Raw genomic sequence first — 24,243 nt, forward strand, 5'->3', positions numbered from 1 at the left:
ACGGACCCGGTCAGGACAAAATATTATATCCAAAGGTGTTTTGGCACTAACAATGTGATCTATAGCAAAGAAGATGGGCAGTCCATTCCAACCCATGAGATTTCCAAGCAGGCAGAGAGCCAAGACAGTGTAAGGAGAATTCGAAAAAAAGACTTGTTAAATTTCATTAAGGACATGAAGGTTGAAATAAGCACAGTAAATGTACAAACCACAAAGCCACCCAACAGAAGATCACTTAAAAGTTTGGAGGCTACAACTGGCAGACTTCAAAAAGCTACAAAAGATGCCCCCAAAGAAGAGGTTTTGATGATGATGGCTCAGAATTTCATGAAAATATATTTCTGGATAAATACCTGGAAGGTTTTCCACAGCAAGGACCAATTCACCACTTCATGGAGTTAGTAACCTGTGACCTTTCCAAAAACCCATATCTGCGTGTTAAACAGAAAGTGGAACACATCGAGTGGTTTAAAAATTATTTTAATGAAAAAAGGACATTCTAAAAGAAAGTGACATACAGTTCAATTGAAGACCATGGAAATGTGTATTTCAATCTGTTGGAGATTGATATTATAACTTAATAAAAGAATTTTACTAGGAAAAAAAAAAACTAGTCACGGAGGTAGCCAAGTCTTAGACGTGTATCTTCCCTGACAAAGGCCAAGCTTTACCTTCACTGAGCTTGTCTATTGTCTTTTTGCATCTACATAACATACCTTTGCAATGTCAGGGTAACTTCCTTACATCCAGTCCCTCAGAGCACACTCTCCCACCTGGACAGGAGACCACAGAACCCCTCACTGTTATTGTTATCATGTGGATTGTGAACTCTTCACTCTCCTGTACCCACCTGCATAAAGGAGTCTGCGTCTGTTCCTTTTACTTTTTATCCAATCCCAGAGATTTCTGCGCCTGCCTCCCCAATCTACCACCAGTGGATTTCTTGTAACCCCCTTCTGCCTCTTCCTTTGATTGTAATGTATAAAATAAGGTGCAAGGCGAAGCTGGTTTGGCTCAATGGATAGAGCGTCAGCCTGCGGACTGAAGGGTCCCGGGTTCGATTCCGGTCAAGGGCAGGTACCTTGGTTGCGGGCACATCCCCAGTGGGGGGTGTGCAGGAGGCAGCTGGTCGATGTTTCTCTCTCATCGATGTTTCTGGCTCTCTATCTCTCTCCCTTCCTCTCTGTGGAAAATCAATAAAATATATTTTTAAAATAAATAAATAAATAAAATAAGGTGCAAAACTGCCATTCTTGGGAGAATTTTTTCAATCTGTTGAGATTTTGCTTCTAGGTTATTGCTGTCAGTTTGGCTCAAATAAACTCATAAAAATTCTCTACAAGTTGGAATGTTTCTCAGGTTGACAGAGGGGAACAGAGTGTGGGGACAGGAGCCAGGGCACCGACGTGGGAGATGATGGGGCTACACCAGGGTGGGGCCAATGAGGAGAAGTGGGAGGATTTGGGGTCTAGTTGAAGTCAGAGCCATCCGGCTTGCTGCCAGGCCCGGTTATAGTGGTGGTGGCGAGATGTTCCTCTTCGGGCCTCCCCCAAGCTTGCAGCAAACATCTCAATGCATTTCCAGTATGTTACCCCAGTTCTTCCCCACCCTGCTGCATGGGGCCAGTGGCAGGCATTGTATTCCCATTCATCAGACAGGAAGACTGAGTTCCAGACAGGTTAGGGCTCAAGGCACATCCCAGGGGTGGAGAAGGCAAAACAATAGATGATTCTGTGAATGGTGTGGGGACACCGCCCTGGGCAGTGGCTCCTCCACCCCCACTCACAGGCTGTATAAGGGCCAGGAGGCCACAGAAGGATGCAGAGCTGCCCAGCCTGACAACACGGAACCACCCTGCCCAGACCATGGGAGGCCCCCACCTCAGCGCCCTTCACGTCCTACACGGTAAGAATTTGGGGACCCCTCTGGGAGGGGTTAGGGAGCCCCTGGTAGGACCCCTTTGGTGCCTCCACTTCCTTATCTGCCTAACCCCACAGAGGAGAAATAGGAGGCACTGCTGGCAGCTCTGGGGCCTGACATGGAGGAAGCCACATGGTTAGGCGGGAGCCTCAGCACATGAGAGAGCAGCTGGCAGTGCCTGGGTACCCCCACGCCCGGGCAGGAACCCCCCGGGTGCTCTAAGGGTCTGTTCCCCACCTCCGGAGGGATCTCCAAGCTCCTTCCAGATCCACTTGGGAAGCTGCTCCCTAAGAGGGGAAACTGGAGCCGGTGGAAGAGAGGGGGCGAGTGAGTGCTGTGACCCCCTCAGGAAGTCACTCTTAACAGAGGGCAGAGAGGGGGCTAGGGAGCTAAGGGGGGGCCCTTCCACAATGGGGTGACGCCCACACATCTCCATCGTGTGGCAGGGGAAGCCCGGAGACCCCCTCTTATGCGCCCCCAGACCCAGCTGGGACTCAGCTGTGCGTTGAAGGCTTTGCTGCTGTGGGTTGAACCTGAGCTCTGCTGTGACTTCCCCCTGGCCTCCCTTCCCGCCCCACCCAGGGTGGCTCTAAGGGTTATCAGGTTATCAGGGCAGCTCGTTGCCTGGGCAACCAGGCAACAAAGAGAGTTAAGAAATGACATTTGGGGTGCCACTCAGAACTTCCCCGGGCCACAGGGATGGGGCTCCCTGTGCGGGCCCAGGGTGCCAGGCGTGAGCTGGTTGTTTTTGTTGTTGTTGTTGTTGTTTTTATCAAAGTGAGGTGTAATTTACACAGCATGTAATTGGCCTGTTGCATGATTACAATGAGATGATTTTTAGTAAATTTGCCCAGTCCTTGTGGAGCTCACCTGCAGGGGGCGATGTGTCAGGGGGCCAAGTCACAGAGCCCCTGATCCTCACTTTCCAGGTCTGTGAAATGGGGCAGAGCAAGACTGGTCTCCACTTTACAGGCTTGTGTTGAGGGTTGAGGGTTGAGGGTTGACAGTAAGAATTAAGTTAACGTTGTTGTTGTTGTTAATGTTACTATTATTATTATTTCACTGGAGGGTCTGGGGGATGGGCTGTGGGGGGGAGCGCAGTCCTTAGCAGGAGGAGCCAGGACAGAATGACTGCCCCACCCCTGCCACAGGGGCCCCAAGCAGGAATCGGACTGCCCAGGGCTCAGCTAGGGGAATGCAACCCAGATGGGACTGGGAGCAGGGGACCAGCCACCCTCTCCAGGCTCCTGTTTGGGGGACTTCCTGGCCCACAGGTGGGGGTCTGGCCCAGCAGCTTCTGTGGTGGGTCAGTTAAGCCCAGCTCAGCACAAAGAACCCCCTCCCTGCAGGGTCTGGGGAACTTGACCCCTCACTTCCATCTTCCCCAGCCCCCTCTTCACCAGATTCTCCATAAGCCTTTCCTGGGCTCTGAGCCTCAGTTTGTCCATCTGCAGAGTGGACATAAACAGAGCCTCTGTCTCCTAGGGCAGTTGTGAGCATGGAAGTTGCTACTGGGACTTTGGGAGCTGGGGACGAATCGGCCCAGGAACAACCCTGCCAGGGAAGGTCATTTTGTGGTCTGTCCTACAAAGAGGAAGTGGATTTCCACCAAAGGGAGAACTAACCAAACCCTGTGGCCAGAGAGGAGGAAGATGGGAAGTCCAAACTCAGTTTACCACATCTGCGTGGGCCTCAAGGAGGGTGTGGGGGTCTTTGCCCTCTGTTGGCCTGAGGGGTATCAAGTTTGGACATTGGGACTGAGTGCTCAGGGGACCCTCCAGTCTGCACCCTCCACAGCTCCCCAAGTGGTGCTCACACTGACAGACTCAAAATTCCCCTGGGAGCTCCTTCATAGGCAACTGGGAGCCCCTCCATGGGCGACTGGGAGCCATGAATTATCCCTTCATTTGGCCCAGGAAGTGACTCACTCCTGCCCTGTCTCCCTGGCCCCCATCCTTCCACCCACTGCCCCCCATCTATTCTCTGGATTATTTGGGTCTGGGCTGCCTCCCCAACATCTCTAGACCAGCAGGGACTGGATGGATTCATCAAGCCCTCCCCACACCCCACTGCTGCCCAGACACTCACCCTTACTCCTCCCTTCTACCCTCCTTCTGTTTCTCTATCTGACTCTCAATCTCTCTATCTCTCTGTGTCTCTCTGTCTAATCTCTGGCATCCGTGTCTCTTCCTTTCTAGGAGTTCCCTATTTCTCTGTCCATCTCTCTAGATCACTGTCTTCTTAACTCTGCCTCTCTGTTTCTCTCTCCATTTCTGTCTTCTCTCTCTCTCTGTCTTCTCTCTCTCTCTCTCTCTCTCTCTTTCTTTCTCTCTCTCTTTATTTTCTACCATCTCTGCCTCCTTGTCTGTCTCTCTGATATATAGGTCCTCATATCTAGACCCCCTGCTGACTTAAGGAGAACCTCCAGGACATGCCCTAGGATGGGGTGCCTCTGAGCAGCAGGAAGAGCAGGATTGGGGGACCCATAACATGAGCCCCCAGCATCTTCCTCTGTGCAGGGAGCCCGGGGGGTGAAATGTCACCACTGGGTCCCAAGCTGGTCCTTGTGGCTGACAGATGTGGGTGCAGTGTGCTTGCACCTGTGTCCCTGAGGAAGGGTGTGGGCCGGAGCACCTTGGATTTGGGAGATCTGAGAGGACACCTGGCCCAACCCCTTCATTGTTACATAAAGAAATGACGGCAGTAAGCACTCTGACACACCAGGCAGTACTGTGTGCTTAACTCTCACACTCTAGGAAAGGGCCCCCTCTTCATCCCCATTCTACAGAAGGGGAAACTGAGGCACTGAGGCACCTGACCAAGGTCTGGGAGTAGAACCAAGGCCACCTGGCTCCAGTATGTTCCCTGAACTGCTGCCCACAGGTCAGCAGAAGCCAAGGCCCCTGCCAGGCTCAGGCCCCTCCCCATCCTTCAGTTCCTGAAAGCCCCCCTCAGGCGATGGGTGCAGACTCTCTGGCCAGGGGCATTGGAGGCCAGGGAGTAATGGACAGAGCCCGAGCCTGGGAGGGGTGAGCAGCCCCTTCCCTCAGATGTGTCCCCCTTCCCTGTTCTGTTCCCCCCTGACCCCCCATCTCTCTGTTCCAGCGCTGTGTGTCTTGCTGATTCTGTTGGAAGATGGACCCCAGAGCACCAGGGGTGAGTCTGCTGGGAGTAACTCCGTCCACAGGAGAGTCCCATCCCCCACCTGCACCTCTCAGCCCAGGCAGGAGAAAGGCCTGTTGCAGGGGAAGCTCAGGGTTGCCCCTCCCAACACTCCTCCCCAGCCTCTGGCTCAGCCTCATCTTCTGACCATGGTCTCCATCCCACAGCCTCTGCCTGTCCCCAGCCGTGCCCTCCAGACTCCTCATGTGTCGGTGGTACTGCCTGTCGCTGTGATCCAGGATTCCAATCTTCATCTGGAAAGACTGAAGTCAACCCCGGGGAGACTTGTGAAGGTACAGAGGCTTGGGTGGTGGATGGCTACATGGAGACGACATGATGGTTGGTGGCCTCAGCCTTTGTTCTCAGACCATCATGAAGGACAGAGAAAAGAGAAAGAAAAAGATATGAAGGTGGAAAATGAGAGGTGAATGAACATGACTTCATACAGAGGGAGGAGCTGGGTCTCTAGGAGCCTGGAACTTATGCCTCAGTTTACCCTTCCAGGCCTGGGAAGGGGGATTCAGAGCTTTCACCCACCCACCACTTCAGCAGTTGCTCCTGTATCCAAATCCAGGTGACAGACAGAAAGCTGAGCAGAGCAGAGCGGACTTAGTGGGTTTCAGGAATGGCTTGCTCCAGCCACAGCAGTGTTGCCTGAGTCTAATTATTTCCCAACAGACACTGATTGAGCATCAGGCTCCATGCTGGGTATGGGACCAGGCTCTCTGCCCTGAGAGCACTCATGGCTTTGGGAGGTGACCCTTTACCCCTTTTTATTCCAGACATTGACGAATGTGAACAACCCGTGGAAGTAATCTGTGGAAAAGACGCAGGCTGCCATAACACAAAAGGGAGCTATTACTGCACATGCAAGCCAGGATACAGGCCTGGTTCTGGGGCAACAAAGTTCAGTAATGCGAGAGAGAACACGTGTCATGGTAAGAATGACCTCGCATTTTCCATCTCCCTGTCTATGAGGTTTGAGTCACCAGAGCCATTCCTGCAGCATACAGGGAGCCGGGCCCCGGTTCCAGGTCTGAATGGGACAAGTGTGCCTGTGCCTGTCCCACTAAAACAGAGAGGTGGGGTGGCCTTTGAGCCATGACCCAGGTCCTGGTTTTGTACTTTGACAGCTGGGCATGCAACACCAGCCAGGACACTTATTCAGAAACTAGAGGCCCAGTGCACAAATTCGTGCACCAGTGGAGTTGGGCTGAAACTGGGTCTCTGACATCCCCGTGGGGTCCCAGATTGCAAGAGGGTGCAGGCCAGGCCGATGCACCCCACAAGTGCAATATCGGGATCGGGAAGGAAAAGGGAGGTTGGCCAGCCAGGGAAGGAATGTGGCAGGGCTCCAGGGCATGTCCAACCCATCTTGCTCAGTACCGGCCGGACCACAAGAGCAAGCTAACCTACTGGTCAGAGCATCTGCCCCCTGGTGGTCAGTGGACGTCATAGCGACTGGTCGACCAGTGGACTGTCTGCCCCCTGATGGTCAGTGCATGTCATTGCGAGCAATTGAGCTGCCTTAGCATATCATTAGCATATTATGCTTTGATTGGTTGAACAACCAACCAGTCAACTGGACACTTAGCATATTAGGCTTTTATTATATAGAATCACTGGTAACGTGCGAGATGTGATAATATTACTGTGATTGTGTGTGTGTGTGTTTTAAAAGAGCGCCTAGCTTTTACAGATTAAAAACAAAAGTAGCTATACCGTTTGTTAACTGTATGACCTTGGACATGTTCTTTACTGCTCTGTGCCTCAGTTTACCCATCTGTAAAAGGGAGTGATAATTTTGCTTACCTCCCAAAAATGCTGGGAAAGTATAAGTGATTACAGAGCACAACATAGTGGTCGCTGTTGGGTTTTTAGACTATACTCATTCTTTCTCTTTACTTTTTATCTTTATTGCTGAAAGTATTACATAAGTCCTCTTTTCTTCACCATTGACCTCTTCCAGCCCGCCCCCTCCTCACCCCCTCAGGTCCTCACCATCTCATGATCTATGTCCATGGGTTATACTTATGCATAAGTTCATTGGTTGATCTCTTCCCACCCATCATCCCCTGCCGTCCTTCTGAGGTTCAACAGTTCGTTCCATGCTTCTATGTCTCTAGGTCTATTTTTGTTCAGCAGCTTTTTTATTTTTCTTTCTCTGACTGGCTTAGCATAATACTCCCCTGGTCAATCCATACTGTTGAAAATGGTAAGAGTTCTTTCTTTCATACATCCATGTAGTATCCCATTGTGTAAATCAAACATGTCAAACTCAAAGGCTAACAAGTGCCAAATAAATGAGGCATGCAGCCTGCAGGCCACAAGTTTGACAAGCTTGGTGTAAATGTACCAATGTTTTTTATCCACTCATCAGCTGATGGGCACTTAGGCTGTTTTCAAATCTTAATTATTGTAAATTGCACTGCTATGAACATAGGGGTGCATATATTCTTTCTGATGAGTGTTTTGACTTTCTTAGGATATTTTCCTAGAAGTGAGATCACTGGGTCAAATGGGAGTTCCATTTTATTTTTTTGAGGACACTCCATACTATTTTCCACAATGGCTGCAGCAGTTTGCATTCCCACCAGCAGTACACTAGGGTTTCCTTTTTTCCTCATCCTCACCTACACTTGGCATTTGTTGATTTGTTGATAATAGCCATTCTGCCAGGTGTGAGGTGATATCTCATTGTTCTTTTGATTAGCATCTCTCTGAGGAGTAGTGACTTTAAGCATTTTTTATATGTCCTTTGAATTTCCTATGTCCACTTTGGAGAAGTGTCCTTTTAGGTCCTTTGCCCAGTTTAATTGGATTGTTTATCTTCCTTTTGTTAAGTTGTATGAGTTCTCTATATATTTTGGATATTAACCCCTAATCGGATATCATTGGCAAATGTGCTCTCTCCCATGCAGTGGGCTCTCTTGTTGTTTTGTTGACGGTTTCTTTTGCTCTTCAGAAGCTTTGTATTTAGATATAGTCCCATCTGTTTATTTTCTCCTTAGTCTCCATTGTCCTAGGAGATTTATTGGCAAACATATTGCTACAAGAGATGTCTGAGATGTTGGTGCCTATGGTTTCTTCTAGGATTTTTATGGTTTCACATCTTGCATTTAAGTCTTTTATCCATTTTGAGTTTATTCTTGTGTATGGTGTAAGTTTGTGGTCTAGTTTCATATTTTTGCAAGTACCTGTCCAATTTTCCCAACACCGTTTATTTATTTATTTTTAATATATTTTTATTGATTTCAGAGAGGAAGTAAGAGGGAGAGAGAGATAGAAACATCCATGATGAGAGAGAACCATGGATCGGCTGCCTGCTGCAAGTCCCCCACTGGAGATCGAGCCCTTGATCAGACTCGAACCTGGGACTTTTCAGTTCGCAGGCAAATGCTCTATCCACTGAGCCAAACCAGCTAGGGCCCAACACTATTTATTAAAGACACAGTCTTTCTTCCATTGTATGCTCTTGCCTCCTCTGTCAAGTATTAATTGAGCATAATGGCTTGGGTTGATTTCTGGGTTCTCTGTTCTATTCCATTGATCGATATGCCTGTTCTTGGGCAGGAGACAGGCTGTTTTGAGTATGATGTCTTTGTAGTATAACCTGATATCTGGTCGTGTGATTCCTCCAACGTTGTTCTTCTTTCTCAAGATTGCTGCAGCTATTTGGGGTCTTCTTTGGTTCCATATAAATTTTAGGAGTGTTTGTCCTAGGTCTGTGAAATATGCTGTTGGTATTTTAATAGGCATTGCATTGAATCTGTAGATTGCCTTGGGTATTATACACATTTTATTTTTTTCCATAGAAAGTGGTTTATTACTTTTACAACAAAATAAGATGCCATTAGAACTTTAAAGAAGAAAATAGCATTAGAACTTTTTTAAAGTTGTTAATCCTCACCTGAGGATATTTTTTTCCATTGCTTCTTCAAAAAGAATAGAAGGAGGGGGGAGAGAAACATCAATGTGAAAGAGACACATCAATTGGCTGTTTCCTGCACACACCCCGACCAGGGATGGGGACCAAACACATGACCCTTTGGTGCGCAGGCCGACGCTCTAACCATTGGGCCACATTGGTCAGGGCTATTAGAACTTTTCTAGACACTATTTTGTAAGCTAATGAAGTTGATACTTCAATATACAAAACTTTTCAGATGCAAGTGCCTGAGCTGGATGGCACAGCTCACAATTGTATGGACCCTGAGCTGTCTCACCATTCAATGCAGTGAACTACTAAGAAGTAGGGCTTGCACTTGTGGCCTGTGTACTGAGTGTCAGGTCTGACTTCCTTGCCCTGGCCTCTACGGTGCTCTTTCTTCTCCAGCACCCACTCCCGGGTCTTCCTCACCACCCCACTCCGTGCAATCCTGTACAGGACTCTCTTGTTGGTGAATGTGGATTCCTTTGCCTCCTCTTCTTCCTTAATTTCATTTAGGCCCTTTGGCAGAAAGGCTGATGGCCCAGAAAACAAACAGAGGTAGCACTTCTTTGCTTTGGCACTGTTGGGGAGGTCCACCACTACACCACCATGAAACCAGCCCTGGTGGCCTGGGTCGTAATTAGCTCCAACTCTTCTGAGTTCTCAAGGTATAGCTGCAGAAAAGCTCAGGCTCCATGGACCAGCACAGAATAAAGAGAAGAAAAAAAGCAGTACAAGTGCGTGGCAGGAATGTCTGACTTCTTGTTAGCATTACAGAGCCACTGCACAGCAGAAATGCTGATACAACAATCAAAGGAGCCCGGTTTGAAGGGAATGCCCTGGCCCATGTCCCCCAGAAGTAGGTCTCCTTGTGCTTCTGGGTCCCAAAGCTGCATCCAGCATGGCAAGGCTGATGTCTATGCCCACCCAATAGTGCCCCTCATCAGAGAGATAATCTCCACTCAGCCCAGTACCACAGCCAATATCCAACAAGAAACAAGGCTTCTCAACAGGCAGATCAAGGAGCTGCAATGCTCGCCCAGTCATCTTGGTCTGCACATTAATCATCCTAGAGTTGCGCATGTATTTCCGGGCTTCACTCTTGTTGTAAAACAGCTCTGGGGGTCCACCGTGCTCCGTCGGCACCGGCAACATGCCATACCCAAGCCTCAACTGCACAACCATTGCTGGGGGCTACCGAGTCCAGCTTTTAGATCATCAGGTCCACGACTGCCTCGTAATACACATCTAGTATGGACATTTTAATGATGTTGATTCTGCCAATCCATGAACATGGTATATTCTTCCACTTGTTTATATCTTTATCTCTTTATTCAACATCCTGTACTTTTGTGAGTACAGGTCTTTTACCTCCTTGGTTAAGTTTATTTCTAAGCATCTTAATGCTTTTGTTGCAGTGGTAAATGGGTTTATTATTTTAGTTTCTCTTTATGAGAGTTCATTATTAGTGTATAAAAACGCCATGGATTTTGGGGTGTTAATTCTGTATCCTGCTACATTTCTGAATTCATTTATTAAGTCTAGTAGCTTTTTTTGTGGAGGTTTTAGGGTTTTCTATGTAAAGTATTATGTCATTTGTGAATAATCACAGTTTTACTACCTCCTTTCCAAGTTGGTGCCTTGTATTTCTTCTTCTTGTCTGATCTCTATGGTTAGGACTTTCAATATTATGTTGACTAAGAGTGGTGAAAGCAGACATCCCAGTCTTGTTCCTGTTCTTAGGGGAAATGCTTTTAGCTTTGGCCCCTTGAATATGATGTTGTCTGTAAGTTTGTCATACATGCCTTTATTATCTTGATGTATGATCCCTCTATTCCCACATTGCTGAAAGTTTTTATCAAAAAATGGTGTTGCATTTTGTCAAATGCTTTGTCTGCATCAATTGATATGATCATGTGATTTTTGTCTTGCAATCTGTTTATGTGCTGCATCACATTTATATATTTGTGAATTTTGTACCAGCCTTGCATTACTGCAATAAATCCCACTGGGTCATGGTATATGATCTTTTTAAGATATTGCTGGATCTGATTTGCAAATATTTTGTTGAGGACTTTAGCCTCTACATTCATCAGTGATATTGGCCTATAATTCTCTTTATTTGTAGTGTCTTTATCTGGTTTAGTATTAGGATAATGCTAGCCTCATAGAACGAGCTTAGAAATGTTCCTTCATCTTGGATTTTTGGAATAGTTTAAGGAGGATAGATGTTATCTCTGTTTTGAACATTTGGTAAAACTTCCCTGTGAAACTGTTCAGACCAGCGCTTTTGTTTGCTGAAAGGTTTTGTTTTCTTTTGTTTTTTAATTTCTGCTTTAATTTCAGCAGTAGTTATCAGCCTATTAAGGTTTTCTGATTCTTCCTGATTGAGTTTTCTAGAAAAATGTCCATTTCTTCTAGGTTGTCCAGTTAGTTGGAATAAAATCATTCATAGTATTTTTTTTTTTTTACAATCCTTTGTATTTCTGTGGGGTCAGTTGTTACTTCATCTCTTTCATTTCTGATTTTGGATCCTCTCTCTTTGTTTCCTGATGAGCCTGGCTAGAGGTTCATTGATCTTGTTTATTCTTTCAAAGAACCAGCTTTTGGTTTTATTGATCTTTCGTATTGGTTTTTGTTTGTTTTATTCTGTGTCATTTATTTTCTACTTTCTACTTACTCTCTACTTTTCTTGCTGTTTTATTTCTAATTCTTTAAGTTGTAGTGTTAGTTAACTTATTATGAGCTTTTCTTCTTTTTTGAGGTAGACTTGTAGTGCTATAAACTTTGCTTTCAGGACTTCTTTCACTGTGCCTCATAGATTTTGGATTGTTGTATGTTCATTTTCATTTGTTTCTAGGATGTTTTTTAATTTCTTCTTTGTTAACCAATTCATTGTTTAATAGCATGCAATGTAGCCTGTGTGTGTTTGATTGTTTTTGAGTGCTTTTCTGGTAGCTGATTTCTAATTTCATGTCATTATGGTCAGAGAACATGCTTGATATGATTTCAATCTTCTTGAATTTGTAGAGACTTATTTTGTGTCCTAACATGTAGTCTACCTTTGAAAAGTTCCCTTGTTGCACTTGGGAAGAATGTATATGCTGTAGCTTTAGGATGGAATGTTCTGAAGATGTCAATTAGTTTCATGTAATCGAGTGTGTAACTTAGGATTGCTGTTTCATTGTTGATTTTTTTTTTGTCTTGAAAATTTATCAAGTTTTGTCAGTGGGATATTAAAGTTCCCTATTATGAGTGTATTGCTGTGATCTCTCCCTTGATATCCTCCAGAAGTAGTTTTTATATATTTGGATGCTCCTGTATTGGGGATATATATATATACACACATATATACACTAGGGGCCCGGTGCACGAAATTCGTGCACTGGGGTTGGGGGCGTTGGGGGTCCCTCAGCCCAACCTGCCCCCTCTCACATACTGGGTGCCCTCAGGGTATGTCCTACTGATGGCTTAGGTCCACTCCCCACGCTCCTTTGTGGGAGGCAACCAGGCTGATCAGGGGAAGGCACCAGCCCCATCACCCTGCTGCTGCAGCCACTGCCAGTCACCACAGCCACCAAGGTGTTTTCATCAACATGGACTCCAGTCCCTTCACCAAGAAAAAATGACAACTTTCTTTAGGCATTTTCAAGATGTGTCTTTCATAGGATTTGCATTTTTTTTAATCCTCACCTGAGGGTATGTTCCCATTGATTTTTAGAGAGTGTGGAAGAGAGAGGGAGAGAGAGAGAGAAACATCAATGTGAGAGGGACACTTTGATTGGTTGCTTCCTGTATGAGCCCTGACCATGGGCACCAGGCTGGGGGGCATGCAGGGACCCCTGGGCCGCACACAGCAGTGGCCACCGGGGGTCTCCACACACCCCAGAGGCCAGCAGCCAGCCCCCCATTGTGTGCGCCAGGCTGGGGGCATGGACCCAAACTGCCTCTTGGTGCTGGAGCATTCCCAAGCAGCTGGGGGCACTATGGTGACATGGGATGTTCCCGCCCCGCCCAGCCCCCAGCCCCTTGGCGCCTGCATCTATAGGCTCAAAGTGGCCAGGGGGCGTTCTGGGACCCCTGCCACTCAGGACCTAAGCAAGGGGCCTACAGGCTCGGACTGGCCTGAGTCCTAAGGATGTTTGCGGGACCCAGCCCCTTGGCGCCTGCATCCTTAGGTTCCAAGTGGCCAGGGGACATTCTGAGCCCCTGCCGCCCAGGACCTAAGCGCGGGCATGCAGGCTCTGAGCGGCTTAGGACTGGAGGATATTTTCCCAGTCCCAGACCCCAGACTGCTGCAAGTGTTTGGGGGTGGGAACATTCCTGCGTCACTATGGCGACGCGGGAATGTTCCCGCCCCACCAAAGCTCCCAGTGGCCAGGGGGAATTCTGGGCCCTGCCGCTCAGGACGTAAGCGCGGGCCTACAGGCTCTGAGCGGCCTGGGTCCGGAGGATGTTTATGGGACCCAGGCCGCTCAGCGCCCGCATATGCAAATTAACCACCATCTTGTTCACTCTGATTGGCTGTGGGCGTAGCAGAGGTGTGGTCAATTTGCATGTTTGTCTATTATTAGGTTAGATATGTTTACCAGAGTTATATCCTCTTGTTGTATCAATCCTTTTAGTATTATGAAGTGGTTTTCCTTATCTCTTGTTATGGCCTTCATTTTGATGTCTCTTTTGTCAGATATAAGTATTGCTACCCCAGATTTTTTTAAATTTCCATTTGCCTGAAAAACACTTTTCCATCCCTTCACTTTCAGACTTCATGAGTTCTTTGTTCTGAAGTGAGTCTCTTGTAAACAGTGTATATATGGGTCATGTTTTCTTATCCATTCAGCTACCCTTTGCCCTCTGATTGGAGCATTTAATCCATTTATGTTTAAGGTACTCCTTTGTTGCTATTTTTATTCTTTATGCCTGTGCTCCTCCCTCCCTTTCTATTTCTTCTTTTTACAATAGTCCCTTTAGCATTTCTTCCATTGTTAGTTTGGTGGTTATAAACTCCTTTAGCCTTTTTTGTCTGTGAAGCTCCTGACTTCACCTTCAACTTTGAATGATAGCCTTGTTGATAGAGTGTTCTTGGATTCAATACCTTGATTTTTATCATTCATGCCATTGCCTTCTGGCCTGATGTGTTTCTATTGAGAAATCCATTGACAGTCTAATGAAGATCCCTTTTAAGTAACGTTCTAGCTCTCTCTTGTAGTCTTTAAGATTCTTTCTCTGTCTTTTACATTTGCCCATTTAATTATGATGTGTCTTGGTGTAGGTCCTTTGGGGTTCATTTTGATTGGCACTCTCTGTGCTTCTTGGACTTGTGTGACTTTTTTCTTCCCCAAGTAAGAGATGCTTTATTTCTTCAAACAGGTTTTCTATTCCATGCTCAGCTTCCTCTCCTTTGGCACCCCTATTATGCAGATGTTGTTGTTGTTGTTTTCATGTTGTCCCAAAGCTCGCTTAAAGTCACCTGCATTTTAGTGTAGTTTTTTTTTTTTTTCCAGTTGCTGCTCTGCTTGGGTGTTTTTTTCTACCTTGTCTTCTAACTCACTGATTCTGTCATCAGCTTCTTCTAGTCTACTGTTGAAAACTTCCAGGGTGTTCTTTATTGCACTATGTCATTTTTCATTTCCTCTTTATTCTTATTCATGTTGATGTATTTCTCATTCAGCTCCTTATACTTCTCATTGAGTTGCTAGTAATTTCCATTCAGATGTTTGAGCATCCTTATAACCATTACTTTGAATTCTTTATCTGACAAATTATTTACCTCCATTTCATTTAGTTCCTTTTCTGGTGATTCTTCCTTTTCCTTCATTTGGGGGTTGTTTCCTTGTCTCTCCATTTGTTTGTGCCTTCATTTATTTCTTTGTATTACTAGTAAATCAAACTGCTATACCACCTAGATTTTTTGAGTTGGTCTTATGTAACTCAAAAAAGGCAATCATTCAAAATTGAATATGTGTTTTGTGGGACCCAGAAGTGTAGTCTCTCAGGTTTCCTGGGATGGGTGTTCTAGGAAGACCGCCCCACCCCCCCAATTTGGATTCTCCTGTTGTTGTTGGGTCTTGAATGTTATTGTCCCATTCGTGAATGGAGTCTCCTTCCAGGGTGTCTGATTATGTGGCTTACCCTGACCACACTGTGCCAACCATTATGGAAGTGCTGACCAAACAGCACAAAATACAACAAAAGAAAACATGACACAGGAGAAACAGAACAAGAATGTACGTAAGTCCATTATAGCCCCAACAAAAGTGACCATCAGAGAAAAGAGAATTAGGAAAGAGAAAATAGAGGAAGAATGATAGAAAAAAGAAAGAAAGATGTGGGGAGAAAACACAACACAACAAACAAAAACACCAAGAAATGGGGGAAGAATCTGTAAATACAGAGCTTAAATAAAGAAATAAGAATAAAGAATTAGAGGAATAGGGGAAGAAACATGGTGTAGAATAAAGGAGGGAGAAAAGAAATGAGGATATAAGATAAAAAATTTTTGAAAAGGAAAAATAGCAGATAGACCTAAATTTAGGAAGTGAATCGAGAAGTTAGTAGAAAAAGAAAAAAGAAAGAGAAGAGAGAAATAAAATGAGTAGTGAATAAAAAGAAAACAGAATGGAAAATTGAATAGGAGAGGACAATTAGATATATGAACAAAACAACAGAGACTAGAATAATAACAAATCAATATAGCAGAGAGATAAAGAAGATAAATTTTAAAGGAGGGGGCAGAAAGGAAAGAGAAAAACTGAAAAGGATCAAGGAGAATAAAAATGGGAGTGAATAGGAGAAGAAAGGAAGGAAAAAGTTGGGGGGGAAAAGTGAAGTGTCGTTCATTTCAACTGAGTTTTAATGCCCCATGGGAACTGGCTTAGGACCCTACTCTTTTGTTCTGTCTGCCAATTCTAGGTTCCTGTTAAGTATTTAGGGGCTAACTACTGTCAGGTACTGTCTGTTGGCTTTTAGAACCTGCTTCGAGCTCCAAGCAATGCACCGGTCCACCGTTTGTGTCTGTCTCCACAGGCCTTGGCTGTAAGCAGGAGGGGCCAATCGGCCCTCTAGAGTAGGTTGGTTAGCTGCGCAGGGCCAGGGCTGGTTCAGCACACTTCCCCCGATTCCCCAGTTTCCACCTCTGCCCACCTTGGCCTGTCAGACAGCTGTCAATCTTAATCACTCTACAGTCTGTTTCTGACAGGGCTTTAGGTAGGTAGGTGCTCTTTTGCTTTCAGGGAATATGATGAGGGTGTTTCCCTGTCCCAGAGCGAGCTACTCTTCCCAACATATTACTCTGCCCTTGGCTGGACAGAGATCCTTGTACGGAGACCAATGTGGTCAGCTGGGACCCTGCAGTTTTTATCAGTCAGGATCCTAGAATAGTGCGGCAGATGGCCCCTCCTCCAATCTGCTCACTGAGGGCTCCTTGAGACTGTTCTACTCTTAAACTTGGCCTCTACCTTTGTTCCCTCAGTAAAGCTCAAAATTTGGGGTCTGGCAGGTTGTATCACCTAGGGCAGGGTTTATTTCTTTTCTTTACCTGCCCTCTGGGGGTGGGGAGCAGCTAGCTCCTCCCAGGAAAAAATGGCCGTTTTGGAGGTGTACGAAGGACCCAATACAGGACTCCTGGCTACTGTTTTTTTCAAGTCTCCCTGCACTGCTTCCCACCCCAGCTCTCCTCAGGCACCTCAAGTCCTTGCCTCCCTCCCTGGCCAATGCAACAAAACTGCTGCAATCTCTCCCACTGGCTCTGGTCTGCTGGGCCTGGACTCTGCTACTACCACCAGCCCTGCTACCTTTCATAGCTGATTGGATGACACGTGTGCCATGGGTCACACCACAGGTGTGTGGAGCCCAGCCTGTGCTCCTGGCTCCTCTTTTCTGAGGGAACAGTTCTCCCCATAGCACAGTGCTCCCTCCTCTCTCAGCTCCCCTCCTCTCACAGCCTCTCCCTTCCTACCTGTCTCCAGGTGTTTACTGTTCTTCCTGTTATAAGTTACATCCTCAGCTGGACCTCAGTTGGTAATTCCAGGTGAATGTTCTCTAATTTAGTTGTATTTCCAGACTGGCCCTGGGACAAGGTACCCCACAGGTCTGCCTATCCGGACACCATTTTCTCCTCCCCACTAGACTACAGTCCTCCTGATCTCACACACCCTCTCCGGGTTGGACATCCCAGGGGACCATGCCCCAGAGTGGGTGCTCAGAGAACAGCTGGCCTGGCCCATCCCCTCACCAGAGTCCCAGGAGAAGCCAGGCCTGCACACATCACCAGGCTCTGCTCACTTTCCAGGGAACAGGGAAGGGGCTTCAGGCATCCACAGGTAGATGGGGCCAGCAGTGGTCAGGCAGAAGCCACAAGTCACCCAGAGAGAGGGGCTTAGTGCAGAATACAGAGAGGGGAGGAGGAGGCTGAGCTGGGGATCCTAGAGGCTCTGAGCAGGGTCTACAGGCCCGCCCTGCTGAGACAGAAGAACCTGAAACCAGGTGTCATCAGGGACCATAGCCGCAGGTTCAATCCTCTCCCGAGGATATCAACCCAGATGTCATGGGGGCCCATACCAGTGGTGGACAGAAGACGGAGGCTGAGCCCCTCTGGCCAGGCCCACAAGTCTGTGTCCCTGGTGGGAGATCAAGGAGCCAGATGACAGACATGCCTGCCACTCTTCACCCATCAGCCCCTGCGCCTGCTCCAGGCACCCAGCCCTTGCCCACCACTGGCCTTGTGGATTCTGGTGATGTGGATTCTCATCACTCCCTGCCAGTCCAGGGGATGCCTTCAGGGGGATCAGAAGGGGCACCTTCCCACCCCAAGGCTGCATGGCTGGATGTCAGCCCTACTGCCCTCATGGCCAGGCACCCGCTGTCCAGGTGGCCCTGGCCTGTCTGGCATCATTTTCACATTCTGGGCCCCGGCCTAAAAGCCTTGTCCGCGAGGAGTCAGGCTCAGGGGTGGTTCTCGGTCCATCTCCATGGGCTGGAGTCTCAGGAGTCATGTGGATGGGAGAGCGCTGTCTCAGCAGAGTCACCAGGATCCAAGGAGAGCTCAGCCAACAGCCCTTCCCCCCGCCCCCCCGCCCCCCCGGGGGGAGCCAGGACCAAGGCCGCCGAAACGAGCCTGCTCAGGCCCGCAGCACTTCTCCCGCACTTGGTTCCAGGAAGGCCCAGCCTGGCCTTTGCCCAAGTCCTCAGGCTGGACCCAAGTGGTGGTGCTGTCGCTGCCCTAGCTGGGAGCTGCCCAAGGGGGATGGTGGTAGAGGGAATCAGAGGGAGGACTTGGGCCGCTTCTGGCCACATCTGGACAACAGAGCGTCTAGGCCACCATGCTTACCCACAGGACACCTCCATGTGAATTAGAAAAGGCACCACTCACCTGGGAGGAGGCAGTGGGGCCTTCCAGCCGCTTCCATGACAGTAAACGTGGCTGACTCCCAGGCTTGAAGGCTGCCCACGGCTGCAGGCATCCACCACCCTATCCTTCCCCTTGCAAGAATGGACGAAAGGCAGCTGAACCCCAAAATCTGACACTGTCTCTGCTTTGTCCTCAGATGTGGATGATTGTAAACCTGGGCAAAACTCCTGCCACAAATCCACCCAATGCCACAACACCAAGGGCAGCTATGAGTGCCGCTGCCGCCCTGGCTGGAAGCCGGTTCCTGGGTCCCCCAATGGTGCACACAACACCGTCTGTGAACAAGGTTCGGAGTTCAGATACCACTTTCCCAAAGACCCACAACTCAAGCCACCTGATCACATGTTCACAGGCAGCCACACGAACCCAACACAATGAATGCTGGGGGCACCTGCTGGCCAGGCTTCCATTATTTGAGACTAAATGGGAAAATATCTGGGGGTCCTGTGGAAGGAGCTGGGGTAGCAAGGAGAAGGCTTCTGGGGGACCTCAGGCAGCAGTTAATTACTAACTGGGACAAAGGTACCTCTGTGCGGGGCTCACCTGCTGTGTGTCAGGCCTCTGCACACTTCCCATAACCCGTGCTACCCCCACTCAGGGATGTGCAGTCACCAGGTGTCATCACCTCCAGCCAAGGCGTGGGGGGGGCCTGAATACAGGAAGGGGTTGAGGCATGGAGAGGAGAGGGGCCCAGATTCCTGAATAATCAAAGGACTACTCAGTGTGAAGATAGCTGGCCTGACCCCAGGCCCTGCCTCCAATACACACACACACACACACACACACACACACACACACACCCCTAATGAACTGCTGTTCTGTCCCCTGCAGAGATCTCCTTCCCTACCTGGACCACACCCCCTGAAATCAAGAGCCAGGTGAGTGACTCCAGCGGGACCAGAAGGCAAGGTCCCTCCAGTCAGCTCACTGTCCACCCATTTCCCCACGCTCCCCCACCCACACATGAGGGCCTCTAAGGCCTCATCTCCTTTCTCCAGAGTCTCTCCCGCTTCTTTGAAAGAGTCCAGGAGCTGCTCAGAGACTTCAAGCCTGCCTCGGCCCAGGGCACCATCCAGGTAAGGACAGGACCCAGGGAAGGCAGGTGGAGGCATCCCATAGAGACCCGAGGAAGCCTTGGTCTGGAAGAAGACTGACCCCAACACCAATGGCACCCTGCTGTGAGGCCCCGCTCTCCCAGGGTGGGTGGGAAGAGCATACCATGTATTTGTACTCACTGTTAGACCCACTAACACCTTTCCTCTTGTTTCTGGCCACTGGAATTGCATTGTCTTTGGTAGTCATGACCAGGGTTTGACCTCTGAGTGGCGGATTGCACTAGCAAAGACCCAGGGAATCCCATCTGATACCACTTTTATCCCCAAATAGACAGGCTCTGGGATCTGTTCTCAAAAGCTGAGTGTCAGGGTCTTCTTGAAGCTTCTCTGGCACAAGATCCACTGGTTCTGTGTCTCCATCCCCCCAGGACATCATACAGGAGGTGGATAATCTGCTGGATTCCCCGGGGGACCTGCTTACCCTGCCTCTTTCAGAGCAGCACTGTGTGGCCACTATCCTGCTCACTGGCCAGGAGCAGATCCTGAGAGAGCTGAGCAAGGCCTTGCCCAATGGGCCACTAACCTTCGGGACAGCTGTAGGAACAGGCAAGTAACCCCGCCTATCCCCAGGCCCTGCTCTGCCTGCTCCTCACCTCATTCCTCTTCCCATCGCACTAGAGCTGAGTGTACCTCCCTGTTATTCTCATAAACATATTAAGATAAGAGATCAAAAGAAAATGAAAAAAAATTATCAATACTACACATTCTCATTGTAATATAAATTATCAGCAGATGAAATAATTATCCTATCTAATATAGAGGGAATATGCTAATGGAACCTTATGCTGTTGCAGAGATGGCAGTACCCACAGCCAATAAGGAGGGAATATGCTAATTGACTTCCACACCCTCAAAGATGGCAGTGCCCAGCCAATAAGGAGGGAATATGCTAATTGAATGCCATGCCCTCAAAGATGGTAGCACCCACAGCCACAAGATGGCAGCACTCAGTCCCCTCAGCCCCACCAGGGCAGCAGGTGCACGGCAAGGCTGGGCCTGCCCCCAGGCAGGCCCTGCCGCTCCATGCTCCAGCCTCCAGAGTCTCCCAGTCCCCTCAGCCCACCAGCCACCCAGGGCCAGCCTGAGGTGCAGGCAAGCCTCAGATGGCAGCTGCCCAGCCGCCCAGGACCACCCAAGGCTCAGGTAACCAGGGCCAGACAAAGTTTGCACTGCCAGCAGTGGCAGCAGCACACATGTGATGGGGAGTCACCTTCCCATGATCACTGGGTCACTCCTGCCCCTGAGGGCTCCCAGACTGTGAGAGAGGGCAGGCCGGGCTGAGGGATGCCCCCCTTCAGTGCATGAATTTTCATGCACCAGGCCTCTAGTAATAAGTAAATTAGATAAAATAGATATGGCCTAAAAGAAAACAAATTATTAAATTTGGAGGAATACAATTTAATATTATCTGATATTTAAGTGATTTGTTTTATTGAGGTGAATTTCACATAACATAAAATCCACCATTTTAATCGAAGTGTACAATTCAGTGGCATTTAATACATTCAGAGTTGTACAGCCAGCACCTCTATTTCTTTTCTTTTTAATATGTTTTTGTTGATTTCAGAGAGAGGGAGAGGGAGAGAGAGATAGAAACATCAATGATGAGATAAACCAAAGAACCTATATACTTATATGCATAGCCTATGGACATGGGCAATAGGGTAGTGAAACCTGGGGTGAGGGGGGAGTGAGGATAGGGGCTTGGAGGAGGGGTTAAAGGAGGTAAAAATGGGAGATAATCTGTAATACTCTTAATAATAAAAAATATATTTTTAAAAATGTATTTTAGCCCTAGCTGGTTACACTCAGTGGATAAAGCATCAACCTGTGGACTGAAGGGTTCTGGGTTTGATTCTGGTCAAGGCACATGCCTGGGTTGCGGGCTTGATCCCCAATAGGGGTCATGCAGCAGGCAGCCAGTCAATGATTCTCTCTCATCATGTTGTTTCTGACACTCTCTCCCTCTCCTTTCCTCTCTGAAAGCAATAAAAATATATTTTAAAATATATATATTTTTTTCTTAATGGTGGCTGCCTCCTGCACGCCCCCTACTGGGGATTGAGCCAGAAAGCTTGGCATGTGTCCTGATCTGGAATCCACCTGTGACCTCCTGGTTCCTGGGTTAATGCTCAACCACTGAGCCACACCCGCCAGGCCATCACCTCTATTTCTAAAGTATTTTCATCACCCCAGAAGTGAACACTATATCCACTAAGCAGTTACTTCTCATTTCTCCCTCCCTCAGTCCTTGGCAAGCATTTATCTGTTTTCTGTCTCTATGAGTTAGCCGATTCTGTACATTTCATATAAATAGAATCATACAATACATGACTTTATAGTCTAGCTTCTTTCACCTAGCATACTGTTTTCAAGGTCATCCACGTGGTAGCATATAGCATATGGTTGAATACTATTCCATTGCATGCATACACCACCTTTTGTTTATCCATTCATCCATTTATGGACATTGGATTGTTACCACCCTTTGACTATTGTGAATAGAGTTACTATGATTTTGGTGTGCAAGTTTCTGTATGAATAACTGTTTCAGTTCTTTGGGCCCATATGTAGGAGTGGAATTGCTGAGTGATAATGCTAATTATATGCCCAAACTTTAGGAGCCACCAAACTGTTTTCCAAAATGGCTCTGTCCTCCACCCCCAGCAATGTGTGAGGGTTCCATCCTTTACATGCCCAGCAAAACGTCTTACTTCCATTTTGTTTTGGTTTTATTAAAGCCTTTCTAGTGTGTCAGGTGATATCTCATTAGGGCAAGCATGTCAAACTTGCGGTCCATGGGCTACCTGTGGCCCTCAACGAGTATTTTTGCAGTCCAGCCAATATAGTGGTATGTAAAAAAGCGTTTTAATAAAAATTTTGTAACTTAATTTTTACAATATCCTGTTATACATAATTATTAATAACAAACGACAACATTTGCTAATGACTGATTACTATAATCATTCATTACTGTAATGAATCATTGCATTCATTTCCCTTACGCGCCTTACGTGCAGGTTCACCATTTCTCTCCACTAATACCAGCAGCGAATATTTTAGCAGCCGACTGCCAAGTCATTAGTCTTTTACTGACTTGTTTGGTGTGTGCAACAGAAAATACTTTGCTTTCGGAGAACAAGAAAAGTAGGTTTATTTGCGTTACGCCTATTAATTTATGCAGTTATTCAGTGTCTGGTAAGCTAATGTTCAAGAAAAAATATTAATTTTTATAAAAATGTTCTATTATTTTATGTTAACAATTACTCATTTATTTCAGCCCTTCGTATTCAGCATGTCCCTATCGAAATCAAGTGGTAGTAAAACTAAATGAAAAATTGGTGACAAACATCGAAATTTCCAAGAAAAGTGGACATTGGAATATTTTTGCTCTGAAGTAAAAATAATCTGCTTGATACGTAATAATGCTATTATACATTGAAAATTGAAGCTTTTGTTTTTTTTTGCAGCCCACATAAACTAAAACTTAGTTTATTTGGCCCGTGTTAGCCTTTGAGTTTGACATGATTGCATTAGGGTTTTGATTTACATTTTCCTAATGACTAGTAATATTTAATATCTTTTCAAGTGATTGTTGAACATTTGTGTATCTTTTTGGGGTAAATGTCTGTTCAAGTCCTTTGCCTACTTTTTAATTGGGCTATTTGGCTTTTTGTTATTTAGTTTTAAATGTTCTTTACGTATTTGCTAGTAGACCCTTATGAGACATGTGATTTGCTAATATGTTTTCCCATCCTATAGATTCTTAGCACTTTCTTCAGTCTTTTTACTTTAATAAATAGATGCATGAAATTTTGATAAAGACCGTTTTATTTTTTCTTTTGTTGTACACTTTGTGTCATATCTAAGTATTGATTGCCAAATCCCAGGTCATGAAGATTTACTCTTGTGTTTCCTACTAACTTCTATTTTTTTTTTAATGTTTTTATTGATTATTTTAGAGAGAGAGGAAGGGAGGGGGATAGAAAGATAGAAACATCAATGAGAGAGAAACATCACTGATTGGCTGCCTCTGCACACCCCGACATGAGACAGAGCCTGCAACCCGGGCATGTGCCCTGTCCAGGAATCAAACAGGAGGGGAAGGAGGGTGCCTCTTGGTTCCTGGGTCAACCACTGAACTACATGGGCTGGGCCTAACTGCTCTATTTGTAGCTCTTAAATGTAGCTCTTTGATCCATTTTGACCCGCTTTTTATGTATTGTGTGAGGTGTGAGTCCATCTTCCTTTTTTCGCTTGTGCATAGCCAGATGCCCCAGCGCCATTTACTGAAGCGACTATTCTTTCCCTCATTGAAGGGTTCTGTTGAAAATCGGTTGACCATAACTAAATGGGTTTATTACTCTCAATTTTATTTTGTTGGTTTATATGTCTACTCACATGGTAGTACCATACTGCTCTGGTTATTGTATACTAGTAATAAATTTTGAAATCAGGAAGTTTGAGTTCTCCAACTTTGTTTTTCATTTTCAATATTGTTTGGATATTGGGGCCTCTTACAATACCATATGAATTTTAGGATGAGCTTTTCCATTTTTGCAATATATATATATATATATATATATATATATATATATATGCTTTTGGAATATTGTTAGTATTGCATTGAATCTGTAGATCACTTTTGGGAATCTTGCCATGTTTAAAATATTAAGCCTCCCAATTCATAATCACAGCATACCTTT

At 46.6% G+C, this 24,243-nt stretch overlaps 1 protein-coding gene and 1 pseudogene across 1 annotated transcript in view; one reads left to right on the forward strand and one right to left on the reverse strand.

The window, feature by feature from the left end:
* Window positions 1-1,865: 1,865 nt before the first annotated feature.
* Window positions 1,866-24,243, forward strand: part of LOC129149287 (adhesion G protein-coupled receptor E2-like) — a 44,060-nt gene continuing 21,682 nt past the window's right edge. The window contains exons 1-8 of the mRNA XM_054716867.1: window positions 1,866-1,905; window positions 5,026-5,076; window positions 5,250-5,375; window positions 5,865-6,020; window positions 18,559-18,708; window positions 19,254-19,300; window positions 19,421-19,498; window positions 19,906-20,083. Of these exons, the coding sequence (XP_054572842.1) occupies window positions 1,866-1,905; window positions 5,026-5,076; window positions 5,250-5,375; window positions 5,865-6,020; window positions 18,559-18,708; window positions 19,254-19,300; window positions 19,421-19,498; window positions 19,906-20,083 (826 nt within the window). The remainder of the gene's footprint in view (window positions 1,906-5,025; window positions 5,077-5,249; window positions 5,376-5,864; window positions 6,021-18,558; window positions 18,709-19,253; window positions 19,301-19,420; window positions 19,499-19,905; window positions 20,084-24,243) is intronic.
* Window positions 9,305-10,173, reverse strand: LOC129149477 (probable 18S rRNA (guanine-N(7))-methyltransferase; annotated as a pseudogene).

Source organism: Eptesicus fuscus, chromosome 6 (assembly GCF_027574615.1).
Source record: "Eptesicus fuscus isolate TK198812 chromosome 6, DD_ASM_mEF_20220401, whole genome shotgun sequence".
Classification (NCBI taxonomy): domain Eukaryota; kingdom Metazoa; phylum Chordata; class Mammalia; order Chiroptera; family Vespertilionidae; genus Eptesicus; species Eptesicus fuscus.